Here is a 22,563-nt window from a genome sequence, read left to right on the forward strand (position 1 = left end):
CAAAAGCAACCATATTATAGCAAGAAGGCTCTCGTTTGCATTTTGAGTTTTCTCTCGCTGACAGCGGTGCAACGGCTTGTGGTCAGAGGGGCATGCATACACTGGCAGGAAGGCTCCCAACATATTTGGGAAGGTGAATCAGTTCTGTGGAAGTCTCCAAGGTGGAGGGGAGGAGTGCATGAAAGGGAAAAATTGGCGTCCACCCAAATTGTAGCACAAGGCTACAAAGGAAACCAATATAGGTTTCTCAGAAATAAAGCCTCGCAGTTGAAGAAAAATTCGCCCTGGTCTGGAACACGAAACTGGGACCATCGTCTTTCCGAGGTGGTTGCTCTACAACCTGAGCTGAGGTTGTAGCGATGCTTAGGTAGGGCATGCTGCCTAGTTGTAGGGATCCCAAAATTCTTCACCTTTTGGACACCGTGAGCAACTTCTCTCTTGATCAGTGGACATTGCATGGTAGCAAGTGGCATGGACAAGATTCTCCATCTCATCAATGTGCCCTTAGTGTGCCTGGAGTGCCCTGCCGTTGTGATTGGCGAGCTTTGTCACAAGCTCGCCCGTGACCTTCTCTTTGCTACTGAGGCTCGGTCTGCCTTCTCCTTTATGCTTCTGCAGAAAGTTTCGTAATGCGGTGCTCATTAGCTTGCGCACATGATTTAGGCAATCCTCCTTTTCATTATGCAAAAAAAAAAAGTGAGGCGTGCAGACAGGACACAAAAGTAGAGAAGTGGACAACACGAACGCCGACTATCAACTGAAGAGAGCACTGAGGCGAAAAAAGAAAGAAGACACAAAACTCATCTGCGCATGCTCAGGAATGTGCCACTCTTGTGTCCTGTCTGCATGCCTCACTTCTTTTCTGCATAATGAATCCTTACCAACTAGCTCAGCAGTTGATAGTCGGCGTACGTGTTGTCCACTTCTCTACTCTTGTGTCCTGTCTGTACGCCTCACTTCTTTTTTGCATAATGAATCCTTACCAACTAGCTCAGCTTTCTGTCGTTCTAATCCTCCTTTTTGACTGCCATACAGCCATACAATTTCTCCTCCTGGAAGTTGTTAAAAGCAAGGGTATTGCCGTCGCACAACATGGCTGTGCATCGCAGCACACGTTTCTCCAGTGACCAAGCAAAGAGAATTTGGCAGCCTCCTCCCCCGTTCGCCCAGGCTTACTGGAAAAGCCTTTCTGGCACCTATGGTGAATTTGCCACTCAGCAGCATGTCCAAGCGTGTTGCCCTCGATACATTGTTGGCCACAGGCATCGGTGGCATCGGTGCAGACATAGCTTCGGTAGCTTCCGTGTGCGCGCCGGTGCACGATGCTGAGGTGGTTGCCATCATTGATATTCTATCCGATACCACTTGGGGTATTCGAGACAGTTGCTTGCATTTTTCCCCGAAGACACGAGTCATTGCAAACTTCGCAATGTTTTTTTGGTGCACTACTGCATCCTACATGGCGGCTCTGACTGCCTTGAAGATGACATTCCCAGTCATCTAATCAGGGAGCAGAGTTTGCCTCATGTGGTAGAAATACCCCAATGCCAAGCAAGCACCCTCCTCTTTGTTGAAGGCACATACCTTCATGCTTGCCAGATGTAGAGGAATTTCACACCACCAAAAAATGGAATGTTGAAGAATCCAGCTTTCTAACGATTCCAAAATGGCTGTGCTGTGGGGTATGGTAAGCCCTGGAAGGGGGCACTGAATTTTTGAGGTGCATTTATGAGTGGAAATGGTCATGATGCGGGCTTTAGAGTGCAATAGCAAGGTGAATACTAATCAAAAGCTGCTAGTATGGCAGGAGTAGCATCACTAGGATGTTTAGATTGCAAAAAATTAAAATTTTACAACTCCTTTTTTGGTAATCTTTTTGTCACCCTAAACAATAACTCCTTTAAAAATGACTAAAAAATATAATTAATTCTTGGGCTAGCTGGCTGATACTAGCTGGAGTCATTGTAGCACAAGTATGTATTACGAGCAAACAGCATGTGTGAACTGACCTCATTGATAGTCGGCTTGTTGATAATATTCTTGGCACGGTTTGCATAGCGCAAGGTGCTCAGCGTTTCTCCATAGTTGCATTCCGCAGGAGAGATGGCTGCATGTGAAACGAGTTCTCAGTAAGTGCAATGTTTTCACACAATGAAAACGGGGAAGACAGGAGATGGAAATTAAAAAAAAAAGGAATTAAATTATGGGGTTTTACATGCCAAAACCACTTTCTGATTATGAGGCATGCCGCAGTGGGGAACTTCGGAAATTTGGACCACGAGGGGTTCTTTAAGGTGCACCTAAATCTAAATACACTGGTATTTTTCGTATTTTGCCCCCATCAAATATTAACGCCTGGACCGGGATTCGATTTCGCAACCTCGTGCTTAGCAGCCCAACACCATAGCCACTAAGCAACCACAGCGGCTTCGAGATGGAAATTCAAGACGATGAGCAAAACGCGAACAAGGTAAACGCGGGAGCCAATGTTTCGACAAGTGGACTTGTCCTTTTCAAGGCAACATGTGCTTTCTTTGGCACAGTTTATATGGACAGGGTTCTTCTAAAGGGGAGAGGGGTAAGGCGGGTGGGTAAGGCAACAACCAAAGGTGTGTTTGCAGTGAAGGTTGTGGGGACTGCGTAGCCCATTTCGTTGCAGCGCCATAGCGCAGCACGTTTTGGGCATAGGAGCCGCAGCGCGGCGAGGTCGCTTTCGAACTTCGCGCGCGCGGTCCATCGCTTTCCCTCTCTCTTGTTCCTCCGAGGGCACCGAACGGCAGCGGGACCGTAAAACACTTGCTGCTGTCCGCCCCCGAACGGTCTAGGGGTTCACCCGATTGGTCTGTTTGGGTGGGAACCCGCGTTCCCTCTCCCCTGGCGACTCAAGTCGACCGAGGAGCGGCAACGCGGGGAGAAGCTCTCGGACAGCGAAACGGTGCGTACTGACTTCCCATTCTCCCGGTCATCCCTTTGGTTGGCCGGTCTCGCCGAAGGTCCTCGACCCGAGGCGGTTGCGTACCTATTCGCTGCTCCTGTTCTGAAGGCTACGCCGAAGAGACGCGGCTCACTTGACGTGCGCGGTCGTACTGCGCCGAGTCGCCCTCGGAGGCTACCCCGAGCTGAAAGAACGTTGCCCTGGTAGCACGGTCGTTGGGAGCCATCCTCCCGTATAGCGGCGTGCTACCGCGTTTTGAGATAACTGAGTGTCACCCCTTGACTTGCGGGAGCTTCGGCTCATGAGCCCCGCGCCGAAACGGGTGTATACGGATATCCTGAACGCCAAGGTGGTCGTACAATAAACGCCTTCCTTGTACTCTGGGCCTTCTCCTTGCGGCGCTCTGTCTCGCTCCCATAGGAGACCGAACGAGCGTCCGCTTCGGGCACACGCTACACACGCGGCTGAGCTGATCGTCCCCCTGAGGGGCTCGGATCCTCAGACCCGCGCGGTGGTCTAGGTGACTCCCGGCGGAGCACCGCTATATAGGCGGAGACCACAAAGTGGCGCCCAACGTGGGGCCAAGGGCTCATTAAGCCTTTGGCCGCTTGATAGCCGAGCCAGAACGCTTTAACGATTAGGCTCGCCGCGTCAGGTCTGGTGGCAAGAGTGGCCCTTTGCTGCTTTCCGCTATCGGACGACCCTCTGCTAAGTACCGAACGAGCGTCCACTTGAGGCACACGAAACACACGCAGCTGAGCGTATCGTTCCTGCGGGATCGGATCCTCGGCGTGCGTGGTGGTCTATAGGTGGACCCTTAAGGAACACCACGTGAAAGAGACCACGAAGTGTCGCCTGCAACACACGCGGCTGAGCGTATCGGTCCCTTTGGGCTCGGATCCTCGGCATGCGTGGTGGTCTAGGTTGTTCCCATAGGAACACCACGTGAGAGAGATCACAAAGTGGCGCATAAGTTCGTTTGCTGGCAGAATCACTCTCGCGCACGCTCGCTGCAGCCCCCATTGGGGTGGAAAAGACAGCGTAGTGCTACGCTATTGCTCCCACTGGAGCGGACGTAGTGCGTTTGGGAACGGAGCCTTGCTTCCTCCAAATTGTGCGTGTTGGTACAACGGCCTGAAACGGCTCCCTGCGGAGCTAACAGCAGTTCGTCCCCACCTTGTAGCGTTGGCTACAGCACATTGTTGAGTTAGTCGCCTTTGCGATTTGACTCGTAGTGTCAGTTCCGCTAGCCATTGCGGCCCCTTGCCGCCTTTCGCTATCGGACGACTCTCTGCCAAGTACCGAACGAGCGTCCACTTCGGGCACACGCAACACACGCAGCTGAGCGTATCGTTCCTGCGGGATCGGATCCTCGGCGTGCGTGGTGGTCTATAGGTGGACCCCTAAGGAACACCACGTGAGAGAGACCACGAAGTGTCGCCTGCAACACATGCGGCTGAGCGTATCGGTCCCTTTGGACTCGGATCCTCGGCATGCGTGGTGGTCTAGGTGGTTCTCATAGGAACACCACGTGAGAGAGATCACAAAGTGGCGCATAAGTTCGTTTGCTGGCAGAATAATTCTCGCGCACGCTCGCTGCAGCCCACATTTGGTTGGAAAAGACAGCGTGGGGCTACGCTATCGCTCCCATTGGAGCGGACGTAGCACGTTTGTGAACGGAGCCTTGCTCTTCACGAATTGTGCGTACCTGCACATTTATGGCAACTCATTCGGAAAGCCTTAACGCCTGAGCGATCTGGCTGACCGCACCATGTCTGCTAATCAGAGCGGCCGTTGTTCTCTCATTACGTTAGCAGACGTTGCTTTGCGCGAGACCGAGGCCTTGTCCCCCCTCGAGCCGAGCATACACTCATGCTCGCGTAGTGCCGCCCCCAGTGGGGTGAACACGACAGCGAGGCGCTATGATACCGCTCCCACTGGAGTGGACGTAGCTCAATACGGGAACGGAGCCTTGGCGCTCCCCGAACCGTGCGTGTCGGCACCGCTGCCTACAGCTGTTCCCAGTGGAGCTAGCGGCAGTCTGTTGCCACTTCGCCCCTCATCGGCTCCCTGTGGAGCTTACGGTGGGCAGATCGGTACGGTGGCCTCAGCCATTTCTGAGTTCTGCCCGTTGGCTGCGAACACGTTGAGCAGTGAGAAGGCACCGTGGACAGCTGCGACCCCCTGTGCGGCACCCAGCCGTTCCACAGACAATTCTGCCTCTCGGGCTCCCTTTGGAGTGCATGGTGCAGCGCCCAGTGGCGCAGCATCGGAGCGACGACCCATTTTGTCAACGCTGGCCGAACGTGGCTTAAGCGACTCCGCCGCTCTCGGTAGCGACGGAAGACAACGGGACGGTCCCCCTAGGAACCACATTTGTTCCGGGGCTGGTGCGAACGGAACGCCCTAGGATTCCGCGCCGCTTATCGAGTTGGGAGCCACAGCTCCTTCGCTCGAGAGCACCTGCAACGCCGCAACAGTTTCCTGCGAAGCTGGAGCAGACACGTTGCTGCGCAACGCTGCCGGCATGATCCAAACCCTCTCTGAGGCGGTGAAAGCCCTTGTCGCTACGCCTAGGCTCACTCGCCCTGCGGTAAAGTTGGCCATTCTGATATACCGTGGATATGGCGACCTGGTGAGTGCCCGAGAATTCATAGAAAATCTGGCGCATTATCAGAGAGCCATGGGATTGGATGAACACGAGGTGCTGGGACGCGTCGTTCCCGCAGCACTGACTGATGCGGCTGCCAGGTGGTATCGACTTGTCGGCCACCGAGCAGCAAACCTCGGGGAGTTTCGTGTGGCCTTCCTACGCGAATTCCTACCCGCAGACTACCATGGTAGGATGCGGCGAGAGCTGGAGCGACGCACGCAGGCTCCGGATGAGTCATTGCAGGAATATGTGCGAGCGATGGAAGAGTTGTTCTCTATCGCTGAGCCCCAAGCCTCAAACGAGGAACGCGTCGACCGGGTCATACGGCAGGCACATCCGACTTTTTCGGCCTACCTGCGTGGCAGTCGGTTCCGTGATTTAGAGGAACTGGCCGCCGAGGTGAAGCGCATACAGGGGGACATTCTCTCCATTCGCGCGTACCGCCCGCCGCCGCCGGTCAGCGAGGCCCTTGAGCCGCGCTGTGCGTGGGGAGGAGCCATGCCCTTTCCACCCCGGCGCCCCGCAGAGGCTGCCTGTGCAGCAACAAGCGGGACGAACAACTGGGAGCTGAGCGAACGAGCTCTGGACCCGTTCTCCTACGAGAGGCGCGTGGCTTTGACTACGCCGTCGCTCGAAACGCGCGTAAAGGGACGTCATCCGTCTTATCGCGTTGGGGAATATCAAAACAGAGAGCCCCGCGGCACTTCGTCGAACCAACTCGGGAGGAGAGCAGCTGATCCAGCCCGTGATCGAGATCGGGCTGGAATGCGCTGTTTCCGCTGTTCGCAGCGGGGTCACATGGCAAGGGATTGCACCGTTGACAGGCCTCCGGCGAGGCAGGGAAACGGAAACCGCGGTCGCTCGTGAGCGCACGATCGGCCGAACCCTTGTCAGCTCCCTGTGCGTACCGGGCAAGCTGTGATGCTGGTGCGCACGCGCCGTTTATTCCGATCACCCTTGCTGGTCGTGAATTTGCGGCGCTACTGGACACGGGCGCTAGCGCCTCGTTGTTCGGCGATGAGGCTTTCTCCCATTTGAGCAAGCACGCAGTGCGCTTGAGAGACAGCCGAACGACTTTCAACCTTGCGAAAGGCGTGGCCCATTCGGCAGGCGCCGCAAGGCTGACCGTCAGATGGGGGGAACGACTGAGACGCACGCGTTTCATTCACCTCCCAGGGCTCAGTGTTCCTGTGATTCTCGGACGGGACTTTCTCCTGAAAACCGGGATCGTAGTGGACATTGCTAATGGTGGCTATCGCGACGGACCTTTTTCCTCGCTTAAGCCGTTCATCAGCCCGCCGGCGCCGACTCTTGCCCGTGTGGAAGAGGCGTTCGGACCGTGCCGCGCGCAAAGTTCGGGGGCAAGCCCCTGCGCTGTGCGCTCGCCTGCTCCTCGCCCCCATTGGCATAAAGCGGCACGGCACGTTAAGGCACTACACCCGTTGGCCGCCAGTGCGGTTCACTTGAGTGATGCACAGAAGGCTCGGTTGTCGTCACTATTACGCCAATACGATGAGCTGTTCACCGATCTACCTGGCTGTACCGATCTAGTGAGCCACAAGATCGAAACCGGTGATGCGCTTCCACTGAAGTGCAACCCTAGGCCTGTCAGTCTGGCCAAGAGGCAGGTGATTGACGGTTTGCTGGATGAGATGCTAGCGACGGACATTATCCGACGCTCTTCCAGTGCCTGGGCGTCTCCAATTGTGTTGGTGCCTAAGAAAGATGGCAGTCAGCGCCTTTGCGTAGACTACCGCCGTCTGAACGGAGTGACTCGAAAGGATGCCTACCCGCTCCCGACGATTAGCTCCATTGTAGGAAACCTAGGCAGTGCGAGGTACTTTACTACGCTAGATGCCTCCAAAGGTTACCTACAGGTCCGGATGGATGATCGTGACCGGTGCAAGACCGCGTTCACGTGCCACAGAGGGTTGTTCGAGTTTACTCGTATGCCCTTTGGCCTCTGTAATGGTCCGGCGACCTTTCAAAGGCTGATGGACTGCGTTCTCGGGGAAGCCAAGTGGTCACACTGCTTATGCTACCTCGACGACATCGTGATCTATTCACGAACCTTCGAAGAGCACTTGACCCATGTTGCCGATGTGCTCGAGAGGGTGTGGGCTGCCGGGATGACTTCGAATCCGGCGAAAGCCCAAATCGCGCAAACTCGAGTTCAATTACTCGGGTTTACGCTGGGCAGCGGCTCCATTGAGCCGGACGGGGAGAAACTTCGAGCCATACTCGATTTCCCCGTGCCAAAGGACGTACGCGGCCTGCGCCGCTTTTTGGGAATGGCCAACTACTACAGGTCGTTCATTCCGTCCTGTGCCCGAGTGCAGGCACCCTTGACCAAGCTCTTGGGAAAATCTGTCGAGTGGCATTGGGGACCTGAGCAGCAAGAGGCGTTTCGCCGTCTGTCTAGCGCCATTGCGGAGACAGCGCAGCTCCGGCTCCCCGACCTGACCAGAGAGTTCGTTGTCCAGACTGACGCGAGCGATTTGGGATTAGGAGCCGTCCTCCTACAGGTATTTGATGGCGTGTTGCAACCGCTGGCCTTTGCCAGCCGCTCCTTAACACCCTCGGAGAGGAATTATTCCGTGACCGAGAAGGAATGCCTCGCCATCGTGTTTGCACTACGTAAGTTCGATGTCTACCTTGACGGGACGAAATTTGTCGTGCAAACAGACCACAGTGCGCTAAGCTGGCTGATGCGGCTCCGCGAGCCTGCGGGCCGGCTCGCGCGCTGGGCCCTCCTGATACAGCATTATGACTTGTCAGTGCAATATCGAAAGGGGAGCACCAACGTGGTAGCTGACGCGCTGTCTCGTGCTCCATTGTCCACCGGGAGCCTTCCTCTAGGTGCGACAGCCGATGGCGGCGCCTTTGCGCCAGCAAGTATCAGGGGCGAAACGGTGGCCGAGCCGCCGAGTGGCGAGAAGGGTGAGCCCGCAAACGGGCAAACCCGTGCCGCTATCCAGGCAAGCAGCGTGCCGCAAAGCAGGCGAGAGGGGGAGCTTCTTGAAAGCGAACCCACCACGCCGACGCGGGCGGTAGGGATTGCTGCAGTACTGAGTGGGGACGAGACCAGGCCCGCCTGCGTGGGTACTGGAATCGCATTCAGCCGGAAAGAGCTACTGACGGCCCAGCAAAATGACCCGTTTTGTCGCGCTTTGAGCGACGGTCTCCGGGAGACAGAGCGCCGAGACGCTGCTTGTACTGCAGCGGGCGCGGTGGAGGCGAAGCCAGCGTGTGTCGCTGTGGCCTCTGGGGATTCATATTTGCTGGATCATGATGGGCTCGTGCTGAAGTACATAGCCACCGATGATGAGTCCGTAGACGCCTTTAAGGTGGTTATCCCCAAGAGTCTGAGAGGCGCACTGTTGCGATTCTCTCACGACGAACCCTTGGCCGGTCATATGGGTGGCTCCAAAGTTTTTTCAAAACTGAGCCAAACTGTGACCTGGCCGGGCATGAGGCGGGATATACTCCGCTATTGCCGCTCCTGCCATGTCTGTCAAATGGTGAAATCACGAGGAGGCAAGCCACGTGGATTGATGAAACCAATTGACAGTGTGCGTCCGTGGCAGATAGCCACCTGCGATCTAATGGGGCCTTTCCCCAGGAGTAAGCAGGGGTATAGCTACTTGTTGGCAGTTGCTGATCATTTTTCGAAATGGGTTGAACTGTTTCCTCTTCGGAAGGTGACAGCACGGGCGGTGCTAGGAAAGATCCTAGAAGTGTTCAATCGGTTCGGCTACCCGGAGAGGCTGATCACGGACAATGCGTCCTACTTCACCGCTCGGGTGTTTGGTGCGACGTGCCGTTCCTTTGGAATTGATCACCGCACTACTTCGCCCTACCATCCCCAGTCCAATCTGACAGAGCGAATGAACAGAACGCTCAAACCCATGCTCTGTGCCTTTGCCGAGCGGCAGAAAGATTGGGCTGACCACTTAAACGAGCTCGCGTTCGCCATCCGAATCTCTGAAAATCGTTCAACTGGTTTCTTTCCTGCCTTCCTCAATTTTGGAAGGGAGCTGGCGAATCCTATGACCAAGGTAATTCGCCGCCAGCACGAGGATGAGAAGGCGCAGGCAGACCGCTCTGCTTGCGCATCGAAGCTTCGGGACCGTCTTTGTCAGGCTCTCAGCAGAGCAAGGCAAAGCTTGACGAAGGCCAGAGCCCAGCAAAAGGCTCAGTACGATCGCAAGCACCGCCACCTTTCATTTAAGGTGGGTGATCTGGTCCTGAAGCGGAACCACGCGCTTAGCGATGCTAGTAAGGGGTTCTCAGCCTCGCTGGCACCTAAGTGGCTTGGTCCGTACCGAGTGCAGAGAGTTTGCTCTCCGCTCGTGTACTTGTTGAAGGGTCCCCCTTCTGGGAAACTAAGTCGTGCCCATGTCGCAGACCTGAAAGCATATGTCGCTTGGGCCGGCGATTTCACGCCCGAGCCCGTTCGCACAAGGTGCCAGCGACAGGGCACACCCGTTGTGGCCAACCACAAACGGTACAATCTGAGGAAGCGATCACCTGTGTGATATCGCGCCGGACGGCGGACCCTCTCCGCCACCGAAGGCCCTCAGGCAACGCGCAGCCTCAGTAGGCAAACTTCTTTCTCGACGGGCGTTCCCCGAAAAGAGGTCTTGCCGCAGCCCATGCTAAGTAATTTTGCTCTAAGTGCATGTTCATTTCATTGTGTATATGATATTGCGTGTTACTCTTACGTAAATACTTTTTATGGTTGTGCATGTAAGTGCTCCGACTTTCCAATAAGCATGTGTTCGTCCTTGTTTTGTTTTGGTGTAAATAGCGACGAGCCGCAGTTTTCCGTGTAGTTAACTGGCCGCCAGTGCGGTGTCGCGGGTTTTCTTCGCTGGCCCATTCAGGGCGGTGGCCGTTGCGGGAACGCGGCGGGGAGTCGCGGTTTTTATTTTGTATGCGTTTTTTTTTTTGGGAGGCCAGTTTGCACGTCGGCTACAGCTTCCCCTCGAGGGGGAAGCTGCGGTCGCATGGCTGTTGCTTCCGGATGTGCGCATGCGGGAGGACCATCGTAACGGTGTTGCGGGGTTGTGGTGTGCTGGCGCGGCTGGTTGAGGGCGGCAGCGGGAGTGACTGCCGAAAAGGCGTGCAAGACGCTTGTTGTGTTGTTCTTTTGTCGGGCTCTGTGACGCGGCCGCAGCCGCTTTGTGTGCGCGCGTCTGGCGGCATTCCTGTGAACGTGTTGCGTGGGGGGTGGTGTGTGCGTGTGTGAGTGCGCCCGTGCCCGGGGCGAGTGTGCGTGCGCGCTTCGTTGGACGCCCTAGATCGCCGGTGGCATCCCCGACCTTGTGCCCCTACTCGCACCTCCCCGGGGGAAGGCGAGCGAAACCCACTGCGGCCCGCGACGCGAGACCCACCTCGCTTCCCCCGGCTGGCGGGGGGGGGGGGGGGGATGTCTTACGGCATCGGTCCTATCTCAGAGTAACGGGATAAGGTTGCGCCGGCGGTCCTGGCCCAATTTCCTGAGCGCAACTTCGAACCGCCGTTTACGCGTGTGTGTACTGCCGTGTGTGCATTGGTGGCCGCCTCGGTGGGGGTCGAGATGGACGGGCGAATAGGGAGGCTTCCCGCGTTTTTTTTTTTTTTCCGGGCGCCTCCGTGCGCGTTGTGCGCGGGCACTTGTCTCCCTGACTTCGAGGCGCAAGGTGTACCATCGATGGCTCTGCAGTTCTCCACAAACGGCGACCGTCGCGGCGACTCCGCTCTGCGGCATCCAGGGCCCGGGGCAAAAGAAACCCTTGGCTCGCAACGGGACCTGGTTGAGGCCGGCCCGGCCCCTCGGCGGAGCCGGACATCCAAGAGGAACCGCCGGCCGGGTCAGACGAGTGCTCGGCGCCAGGACCGAGCTGCGAGGAGTGTGGCCACGTGGACGTGCCAGCAAGATGGGGCGCCACCCCTGACCTTCTGCAGCGGCGCCCCATGGAAAGCGCAGAGGCGGGTTCGCCGAGATCGCGAGGTGAGCCTGGCGCCCTATCCATTCCGCGGCCACACGGTGGCCGAAACGAGCGGCTCGGCGGCGGCACAGTTCCCTCTTCCCGACGGCGTCCGCTGTTGCCGGCTATGTGCCACGCCGGTCTACTCAGAGAGCCATTTCCGAGGTTCTCTGCACCGGGCTCGGGAGAGGGCCCTTTCCGAGGCTGGTGCTGGCGACCGCAATCCGGCACCAAGCGGCCCTAAGATTGCGGACTTGGATTTGGCGGCCCTGTGCCGGCAACGTTTAAGGAAGAACACCGGCTTCGCGGCAATGGTCGGCGCGGTGACCCCGACGGCGGCCATCGAGGAGAATACGGCACTGGGCGTCAAGACCAAGGTGACGGGCTGCAGAGCTTCCCCCACACCCCCGCGTCATACTGACGATCTGATGCACGAACTGGGGGGGGGGGCTTTCGTGGCCGTGACCGGGCGTTGCGCAGGGGAGCGTGCGCACAAACATTGCGCTATGGGACTCCCGTGAGTGCCATTTCCCTTGTTCGGGCCACCCTTATTATTAGCATTTTGTTTTATTGAGTTATCATTTTGTGTTTTGTGTTTAACTTTACTATACTATACGCGTTTTCTGTGTGTAATTGTAAATAATCTTCGCTGGGGTGAAACCTTATTACTGTTTCCCCTGCTCCTGTGTTGCTGTTTTTGTTTTGTTTCTTGTTTATTTGCGTGTGTGTTTTGCCCTTCGTATATGCCGTGACTCACAATAATAGTATACGGATGTAACTTTATAAAATGGTTTCCATTCGTGTTTTCTTTGTATCTATCAGCAATTATCTTTTTCCATGGTTATTTTAACATAGATATGCATGCCACTATTACGAGCACTTGTAGAAATTTGGGCTGAGCTGAGGTTTGCGCGCGCCCCGCTAGTCTGACCACGTCAGGCCGGTGGGAGGGCGATTTAGGAGGGGAGAGTGTGGGGACTGCGTAGCCCATTTCGTTGCAGCGCCATAGCGCAGCACGTTTTGGGCATAGGAGCCGCAGCGCAGCGAGGTCGCTTTCGAACTTCGCGCGCGCGGTCCATCGCTTTCCCTCTCTCTTGTTCCTCCGAGGGCACCGAACGGCAGCGGGACCGTAAAACACTTGCTGCTGTCCGCCCCCGAACGGTCCAGGGGTTCACCCGATTGGTCTGTTTGGGTGGGAACCCGCGTTCCCTCTCCCCTGGCGACTCAAGTCGACTGAGGAGCGGCAACGCGGGGAGAAGCTCTCGGACAGCGAAACGGTGCGTACTGACTTCCCATTCTCCCGGTCATCCCTTTGGTTGGCCAGTCTCGCCGAAGGTCCTCGACCCGAGGCGGTTGCGTACCTATTCACTGCTCCTGTTCTGAAGGCTACGCCGAAGAGACGCGGCTCACTTGACGTGCGCGGTCGTACTGCGCCGAGTCGCCCTCGGAGGCTACCCCGAGCTGAAAGAACGTTGCCCTGGTAGCACGGTCGTTGGGAGCCATCCTCCCGTATAGCGGCGTGCTACCGCGTTTTGAGATAACTGAGTGTCACCCCTTGACTTGCGGGAGCTTCGGCTCATGAGCCCCGCGCCGAAACGGGTGTATACGGATATCCTGAACGCCAAGGTGGTTGTACAATAAACGCCTTCCTTGTACTCTGGGCCTTCTCCTTGCGGCGCTCTGTCTCGCTCCCATAGGAAACCGAACGAGCGTCCGCTTCGGGCACATGCTACACACGCGGCTGAGCTGATCGTCCCCCTGAGGGGCTCGGATCCTCGGACCCGCGCGGTGGTCTAGGTGACTCCCGGCGGAGCACCGCTATATAGGCGGAGACCACAAGGTGCAGAATTGAAAAGGAGTGTTATTCAGAAGGCTGGTGACACGGCCGAGTGTCAGCCGCCCGTGCATTTTTTTTTTGTGGAAGGGGCCTGGACGATGGCAAGTGGGGGGGGGGGAGGTAATCTGACCTTCAGCAAAGCAGATAATACCCCCCTGTCGTCCAGGCCCCTTCCATGAAAAAACACATCATCAGTTGACACATGGCCATGTCACCGGCCATGTGAATAGCACCCCTTCTCAATTCTACACCCTTGTTGCTGACACACCTTCGGTCGTTGCCTAACCACCTGCCTTACCTCCTCTCCTCTTTAGAAAAACCCTACCCATATATAATGTGCCGAGGAAAGCTTATGCTGCCATGAAAAAAAAAAAAGTCCGCTTGTCGAAATGTTGGCTCTTGCTATTACCCCGTTCTCATTTTGCTCATATTTTCACCCATGTAACACTTGCCAAAAATTCAAGAACTTAAACAGTGAGAATAGGTGCTCTTGGCTCCATCCACAGAGGGTATTAGATGAAACTCTATGAATATGGTTTCATGCAATGACATGTATGAAGACTATTATTTGCTTCTTTCATTCTCAATAAACAAAACATATGCCACAGACTATGGTCTAAATGAATGAAAAAGTTCCAATTTCTAAGCCTTGAAAAAGTATACAAACAAAGATGTAGAAAAAACTTCACGTGCTACCTATTGCCAACAAGGCAAAACACACCATCATCAGTGTACAGATGGCACCATTCATATTTGCCTGTGCAAGTTTATGTCTTTTGTTAAACTTACTTATGTGAAATGGTGCACTTCAACCAGCTTTAAATGAATGCCTGTGCTTACACTGAGCATCCCACTGAAAAAGTCCCGCAAACAAAAGCTCTCTCTAATACCTGAACACAAGCAAGCCATTGGTTTCTGCAAGAGCTGCATAAATACTCATCCATGTTAGCCATGGCACAATGGTCAGCATAGCATTACAATAGCACAATAATCAGTACAGCAAGCACTGCACTGTGTCCAATTTTAATAAAGACTTCGAGCTCTAAAACCACGAAAGTCGCAGAGAAAGAAACACACGCCACACAATATTCACACATGCCTTAGATGCATGCTGTTGTTATACCTCGTCTTGACATGCGCGAAGTGTCCCCTTTCTATATATGTATTTTTCCATACGTGCTTAAACATCAGTTGTGAGTAAAAAATATGAGTGCGTGTGGTGTGCATTTCTTTCTCTGCGTCTTTCGCGCTTTTAGTGCTCTAAGTGTTTATTAATATGCATTACCAACTAGCCCACCTATCCATCCTTTTGCAGTTCTAATCACTCAGAAATTAAACAGATTTCAGATAGAGAGAGCAAGGACAAGAAAGGCAGGGAGGTCAACCAGACAAGCACCCGGTTTGCTACCCACATCTAAATTCAGCAAGAAAGTCGCAAGTTTCATGAAAGCACATATAATTGGAACAAATTATAGCAAAAAGTAAAACTATATTCAAACCACAAACAAGAAAAAACACATCTCAGCATCTATATAAGAAACCTGTTCATGAATATCGTGAAAAAATGCTCCTGTATGGTACTGAACAAGGTTGCCAAGAATGTCTTGTGTTTTACCATGTTTGTGGTCAGCGGACACTTTTACCTTTGACTATTCAGCAAGATTTTCCTTTAGCAACACTCACTGGCAATCATGATTGTCTTGGAGTTCCCTCCTAGGCTGTCTCTCAATAGCCAAGTCAAGACAGAATCCCGGTAAGGAATGAACACGCGCTTCCGGCTATGACTGGTTGACAGCTCGGCTGCAAACAGAAACATAGAAACGTAATTAAAATATGAGAACCACAATACACTGCATTAAGACACAAAGGTAAATGTACAAGTGGGATAATGTTATGGATCTGCATGCATCCTGAAAAGATGGGCATTTACTTTACCTGCTAGACCAACTACAAGTTGCGATTGAAACAGGAAATTAGGATAGCGATTTGGGTGAGTTGGTCTAAGTTCACGGTGTAAATGTAGTGCAAAGTACCAAACTGTCGGACGACAATTTCGTGCTTACGTGTGTTAGGTTAGACAGCTTTATGTTTGTACCTTTTTCTGCTGAACACGCACCTATGTCCCTGCACTTTGGTGCTTTGTGCTGCATTCACACCATTATACAGAAAAATGAAGAGTGGGGGAAAGGTGGGTGTAAATGATGTTTGCAGAGCAAAGCTGACAGAAGCACAGATTTTACGCTGGTTGCAATAAGCTAATTCAGATCAAAGCAAGACCCCTAAAGGTCTGAAAGAAAAAAGAGCATAGATTTACATTAGTAATATCTAGTCAATGTGTGGGTGTAAAATGAAGTTCCTTAGAAAAGACCCACATAACAATCAATACGGCAATTAATGGCCTTTCTTCACTTGGCAAGGTCTAAGTATGAATTTAGTGAGACCAAAAAAGAGAGAAAGAAAGAACTTATCCGAAGTACTGCTTAGCTACTTGGTGCGTACACAACTGAGTGATGCCACTTTTAAAGCCATTGCATGATAAAGTGAGTTTGATAAAGCCTAAAGCAATAAAAAAGAATTGTAGATAATAGAACATATCACAAAATTTACCCAACATATACAAATGGCTGGAAGAGGTCACTTCCACCCTTCAGCAGTGAGAAAATAAAGAAAGGCTTGAAAGTGAGTAAAGTACTGAAGAACAACCAAAAGAGTTTAGTATAAAAGTAAACAGGAGTTGACGAGCGAAATGCTGAACAAGGGAAAAAAGTGCTTCTTCAGAGTTCTCCTCTAGTAGTCATCACGAACATTATCACAGTCATCTTTGACTGACAGTGCTGCAATACTAACGCACATGAATGAAGTCAGATCAGACAAAAGAAATGCATCATAATAATTGGGTTAATATCTGCACAACATTAATTTTAGTAATCACATTATTTGAAATAAATTTTGACCTTCCTTTTACTATCAATATGTTATGTGTCCAACTTTCTAAGCTTAGTCAGCATACTTACACACAATGAAGAAGATCTAACCTGTCAACCAATATGGCAAAAGCTAATTTTTTAAAGATGCTAATAATACAAACTTATTAGTATTCTCAAGGTGCTAATGTTCTCATTCAATGTTTGCAGGTCTCTTGATTACTTCTTAACTCTTTAATCCACTAGAAATCGCAGAATGTTTTGTTTGGCAATCAGTATCTGTTTGTTAATCAATCTACAGCTTTATCAACAATGACAGCAGCAGCAGCAACAATCACAACAATGAAGATGATCACAACAATAATGCTAGCTTAAAGGCTAATGCCTGTTGTCTACTAACCTAGTGCCGATATGACTGTTCCAAGTGTGACTAAAGACTTGTTGATGTGGCCACCTTCTTTTAAACGCTGGCCAGTTGCCTTGGTGGAATCAGCCCGTTCACTGAATAATGTAACGAAGTAATCACATCATTATGCACTGTTCAATTCTGATCTAAAATGATCATAATTGAATAAAAAGAATAAAATGAACAAATGAAAAGAATAAAAGTACCACAATAGCATACAATCAAAAGCTTACCTGCCAGCAAGATCGACCAAGTTAACTTTGCTGACAGTTTCACTTGGGAGGTCACGAATAAATTTTGCCTGAAAAATGTAAAAGCCAGTAAATATGCAGACAAAGACACACATGGAAACATACCACTGCGCATGAACAGTAATTTATGCCTTGACCATTATAATCTCAAGATTAAAGATGAAGCCTCATTGTGGTATTCAAAACAAACTTAGTAAGGCAAGAGGTTCTTAAAAAGATGATGAAAATGCCTTCAACTCTCACTTAAGAATGCCTGTTAGGCTTTGTTGTAGTTTTCTATCGCTCCTCATTTTTGCCTTAAGTGTTAGAAGTTCACTGTAGCAAAACAATTAAAGTTTCACAGTCTAACAGTTTGCCAAGCCATTCTACAGAGGAAAAAATAAAATGGAAAAGCTTTACCTGAGTAAAATTCAAAGTAAAAATAGCATGCGACCGGCTGCTGACATCATTCATGGCTGTGGATGCAGTCGTCCTACCGAGAGTAAAGAAAGGCAAAACAATAAATTGTACTTTCAGTGACAGGCAAGGTCAAACTTAATTAAGCCTAGCAAGTTGTGCCATAGAACACACCTGTGCACATTTCCGCGTGCCATGAGCTCCTCTACATCCGAGTAGTCCATGACAAGGTGGCGTGACAAGTCTGTTAATTAAAAAAAAATCATTAAAACAGACATCTGTTGGCTTTGCAATGGGCGGCAAAACTCGATAAAGTGTCATGTACTGACAAACATCAAGTGCAGCAGCAGGGGCTGCAGAAAAAATTTACAATCTATAACAAGTTAGTTATTGTAACAGGATGCCATTGTTATATCCATTATAAATCGCAAAAATAATGTCACCTTCATAACACAAAAGCACTGTGATTCATTGCATTTTGCTGATATACAAATCATAGTGTAACAGACACACAGTTCAAGAACCATATCAGGCAGTGACGCCTTGCTAAGCAGTCGCTACATAACACGAATATGTATAGACCTAACTATCATTATCATATTTTCTTAATTCCCTAAGCAGCCTCCTCACCTCCTTGGTGGTTGAAGTAGTAGGGAACTGCGCTCACATTTCACTAAAACTTAAGATGTTACAAATGCAGCTTTTTTTTTTTACTGTTATACAATCTTGCAACAGCATAAGCATGGGGTCATACTAAACATGTGTTATGCCATATTAATGCATCTTCAGGGTCAGCCATTATGCACAAATGGACACAGAGCTTTGATATCACTACAGCAAGACCACTGTATGTTTCAAGAAACAATTTTATCACTGGTAAGTACGAGAAAGAAAAAAAAGTCCTAGTCCTGTTAACTAGACATTAACTTAACATACAAGACTACAGCAGATATCCTATTGGAGTAGATCTATTAAAAATTTATTTCTAAAGTGATGATGTTGGGATGCATTATTATCTACATATACTATAGAGTAACATATAATTATTTACTCTTCTTTTTACTTAAGGTACAACAAAGGGACTTCAGTGCAACCATGTGTAAGTTATAACAATGCTGTTTTGCTTTGCCAGTCACTCAATACCCCATTATATCAAACAAAAGTCTGTTAAAAAGTATTTTCAAAAGTTTTTAAAACTGTGGCAAGTGCTCAGGGAGTCCAAATTGATGACTACAGCCTTCGTGAAGCAAAGTCCCCCCCTCCCCCCCAACCACACCACAGAGAGAGGTGCATAATGTGGTATCATCATCAGCAGCAAGAAGTAGGGCTCATTCGACTCGTGACGCTCGCACTATGAGCGACCTTGAGTTTGGGTGGTTCCGTGCTGACGTGGAATGAAGGAACGTTCCACAAATGTACAACTTCCTGGGCGTCATGTGTCGCAGCACACAACACAAGAAAAGAAAGAAAGAGAAGACCTTGCTGACATAAACACACCTCCATCTTAAAGATAAGGCCAGTACTGATAACAGCCGGGCACCAAGGGATGCTTTCATTTTTTCTTAGAGCCATCCTTGCCTTGTCAGTTGGTAAGAGCAGACAGCCTTTTGATAAGTCTGTCCAACTCCTGTCTTGTGCAAGCAAACCTAAACCTGACCTGCAGACCTGAGATTGTGGCCCGCTGATAAGAGTTAAACATCAAAGAAAGCGATCGCTCTTATTTCTGAGGGTACCCTCTCCACATACTTAGTGGATATCGAAAGTCAAGGGTTTACGACAACCTTTCATGAAGTCTGTCCACCCAAGTTGTTTTGCATGGAGAAAATGTGGTTCCTGAGACAAGAACACGACATCGCCTTAAGAACCTGCTAAGCATGAAGTGTGCCCATCACTCCTATCTGCAGCCTACAATTTCGGCTGAGTGTGCACTCAAATCACAGTTTGAAGCACATGAGAGAGTTACTGTGTGCCAGTACTGCTGTGCATTACACTTCAAAAGATACTGTGTTTTGAATGTTCCATGGAACTCAAATGTTGACCACGAGTGTGTCGCAACAGATCCATCGAAAGGTGCCTTGGGTATGGCGCCTTTCGCACCTACCAATTTTAGTTATAGTTTCAAGTATGAAAATATCATCTTCAGCACATATTTAATGAACAAAACTGGTTTATCCACTGACTCTGTAACAGATGAGCTATTTGCTTTGATTTCTCGTTTAGTCGGAAATAGTAAAAAAAAAAAAAAAAAACTGCACGGCTTCCCTTTTTTTGAACACCATGCCCTCTTTGGCAAGTCATCCCCACTTTCATGTATTGGATATCTGGGTTTCTAACCTTCCTCATGGCCTGAAGACAGTACAATTTAAAATGTGGGCCTTTCCCGAGGCTGTGTGCAAATTGAATTGAATTATGGGGTTTTGCATGCCAAAACCACAATCTAATTATGACGCACGCTGTAGTGGGGTTTTCGGGACTAGTTTTGTCTACCAGGGGACCTTGAACGTGTCCCCAATGAGCGGGACAAGGGCATTTTTGCCTTTCGCCCCTATCGAAATGTGGCCGCAGTAGCTGGGATTTGATCCCGTCACCTCGTGCTTAGCAGCGAAACACCACAGCCGCTAAACCACTGAGGTGGGTCTGAGAGTGTGTGAAGTCTAAATAAGTGGGCTGATCCTGAATATTGTGCAGTCCAAAAAATTAAGTTCTCAAATGCTCCTCCTACTCCTCTCATGCATGGAGGAATGCAATAGAGTGCCGTGCACAATGACTCTGCCCCATTCTTGCCGCCAACTCGCTCAGGAAGACATGGTTTTGATTGACTTCAACTACGAAAGCAACAATATCAAAATCAGCCATTGAAAGAATGGTGGCTGTAAAGTAAGACAAAACAGGAAATAAGAAATAGGCTTTGGATCAATTTGAGCATGCCACTTAATAAATGGATAAAGATAAAACAGACAGTAAAACAGTTGTTAAAAGACTCACCTTGTACATATGGTCCAAGCTTTGGATGCTCTCGGACTCTGAGATTGTGCTGTGTGCTTTCTCGCTTTAACAGGTCTTTTACCTTTTCATTGTAAATTTCAAGATAACTGTAAGAATAAAAAACAATAAAGAGAAAGCAAGAAAGTAGTACATTTGATTTTGTAAGGACACAAAACCTTAAAGTACAGTTCTAATTTGAAATTGTCGAGGGTTAGCAAATTATCTTGGACACAAAAAAAGAAGCATGAAATTCCATGCTGTGTTTGTTTTCAGCAGCTTGTTCTGCACAAGTGCCCATGTGAAAAATGTTGCCCAGGAATTCTACGGAGCTTTAGTGTTCGGAGTAACACTGCATTGGCTTCTTGGCACGATACCATTAAATGTATGGCAGATCTCAATCGATCAAGTCACTGTCACTAGGCCTTTACTAGTTTTGCAATGTCGCTTCATTTTTTTGATGCAAGTTACACTTTTCATTATGTAAATTACTATACTAAGTATAATGAGGCACTCTGCTTGGTTACTTTTCAGCTGTTAATTGCCATGATGACTATGTAGAAATACAGGTGATATCAGGTGAACAATGTGAGCACTGTGGAGTAGTAGCTGACATCACTGTACAGCAAACGTCCGGTGGCCCCAACTTTCTTTTTTATATCTTAGATCAAGAAATGAAAAAATACAGGATAGCACGTTGAAAAATCTTTTGATGTGCATTGTCATTGCCAAATTGATGACATGGTTGTACACCAGTGTGGCACACAAACTTGCGCTTCCACACATGTTTAACATTGGGTACCAGTTAATGCAAGCAGTTTAGACAGTACTTACCTAACCTCTGTACGAAAGGTAGTGCCAGAATTTTGCCCTAATTTCATCCTAGTGTACATAGCCTAGAATGAAAGAAAGGAATACAATTATATATATATATATATATATATATATATATATATATATATATATTGTGACGAAGAAGATCGGCAGGCTGAAAAGCCCCACTGCCATCGCGTGGCTCGTACCCTGTTCGCTCGCTGGCTGCGCCCTACCTGCTGTTCACTGTGATGCCGTTCGGTCTGTGCAATGCACCCGCCACCTTAGAACGCATGATGGTCGGCATCCTATGTGGCCTAAAGTGGCATACTTGCCTCTGCTACCTCGACGACGTTGTCATCTTTTCCCCCGATTTTCCGACCCATCTTCGGCATTTACATCAAGTTTTGACCTGTCTCCGGAATGCTGGTCTCCAGCTTAACTTAAGAAAGTGCCAATTTGCAGCTCGAAAACTGACTATATTAGGCCACGTTGTCTCCAAAGAAGGCATTCTTCCTGATCCTGATAAACTTCGCGCCGTATCCGAATTTCCGAAGCCCACTAATTTGAAAGCACTGCGCAGCTTCATTGGCCTATGTTCCTATTTTCGACGTTTTGTTCGCAATTTTGCTACAGTGATCGCACCACTTAACCAACTTCTTCAAGGCGACAATGAACTTTCTGGTTGGTCGGAAGCCTCTGATGATGCCTTTACGACTCTTCGTCACCTCCTCACGTCTCCGCCAGTCTTGCGCCATTTTGATCCAAGCGCACCTACAGAACTTCACATTGACTCCACCGCACCTCTCCAGCCACTTCCCTGCCCAGCTCAATCATTCGACCGCGTCGGCATTGATATATACGGGCCTCTTCCATCTACTGGCGCTGGCAACCGATGGATTGTTGTGGCCGTAGATCATCTGACACGGTATGCCGAAACCGCCGCCTTGCCTGCTGCATCAGCAAAAGACATCGCCTCGTTCATACTAAACAACTTCGTTCTCCGCCATGGCGCCCCTCGCGAACTGTTGAGCGATCGGGGCCGCGTATTCCTCTCAGACGTCCTGCAGTCACTCCTATCTGAATGCCAAATTATTCACCGCACTACTACTGCTTATCATCCACAGACCAATGGCTTAACAGAACGATTCAACAGAACTCTTGGTGACATGCTATCAATGTATGTTGCATCTGACCACTCCAACTGGGATCTTGTACTTCCGTTCGTCACTTACGCATATAACACTGCCTCTCAAGCCACTACTGGATTCTCGCCATTCTTCCTGCTTTACGGCCGCCATCCCTCCAGCACCATTGATACTGTTCTCCCGTACCGGCCGGACCCTGCTGAATGCCCACCTGTTTCTGCGATTGCTCAGCACGCCGAGAAATGC

General features: G+C 50.4%; 1 protein-coding gene across 2 annotated transcripts in view; it reads right to left on the reverse strand.

The window, feature by feature from the left end:
- LOC140214450 (kinesin-like protein KIF16B) overlaps positions 1–22,563 on the reverse strand; it is a 79,497-nt gene that overhangs the window by 45,280 nt on the left and 11,654 nt on the right. For both annotated transcript variants that reach the window (XM_072285814.1, XM_072285813.1), the window contains 8 exons: positions 21,191–21,252; positions 20,360–20,466; positions 17,549–17,618; positions 17,378–17,450; positions 16,961–17,028; positions 16,722–16,822; positions 15,081–15,197; positions 2,010–2,107 (listed from right to left, as the gene is read on the reverse strand). In XM_072285814.1, coding sequence (XP_072141915.1) covers positions 2,010–2,107; positions 15,081–15,197; positions 16,722–16,822; positions 16,961–17,028; positions 17,378–17,450; positions 17,549–17,618; positions 20,360–20,466; positions 21,191–21,252 — 696 coding nt within the window. The remainder of the gene's footprint in view (positions 1–2,009; positions 2,108–15,080; positions 15,198–16,721; positions 16,823–16,960; positions 17,029–17,377; positions 17,451–17,548; positions 17,619–20,359; positions 20,467–21,190; positions 21,253–22,563) is intronic.

This window comes from Dermacentor andersoni, unplaced genomic scaffold, assembly GCF_023375885.2.
Source record: "Dermacentor andersoni unplaced genomic scaffold, qqDerAnde1_hic_scaffold ctg00000044.1, whole genome shotgun sequence".
NCBI classification, from domain to species: Eukaryota; Metazoa; Arthropoda; class Arachnida; order Ixodida; family Ixodidae; genus Dermacentor; species Dermacentor andersoni.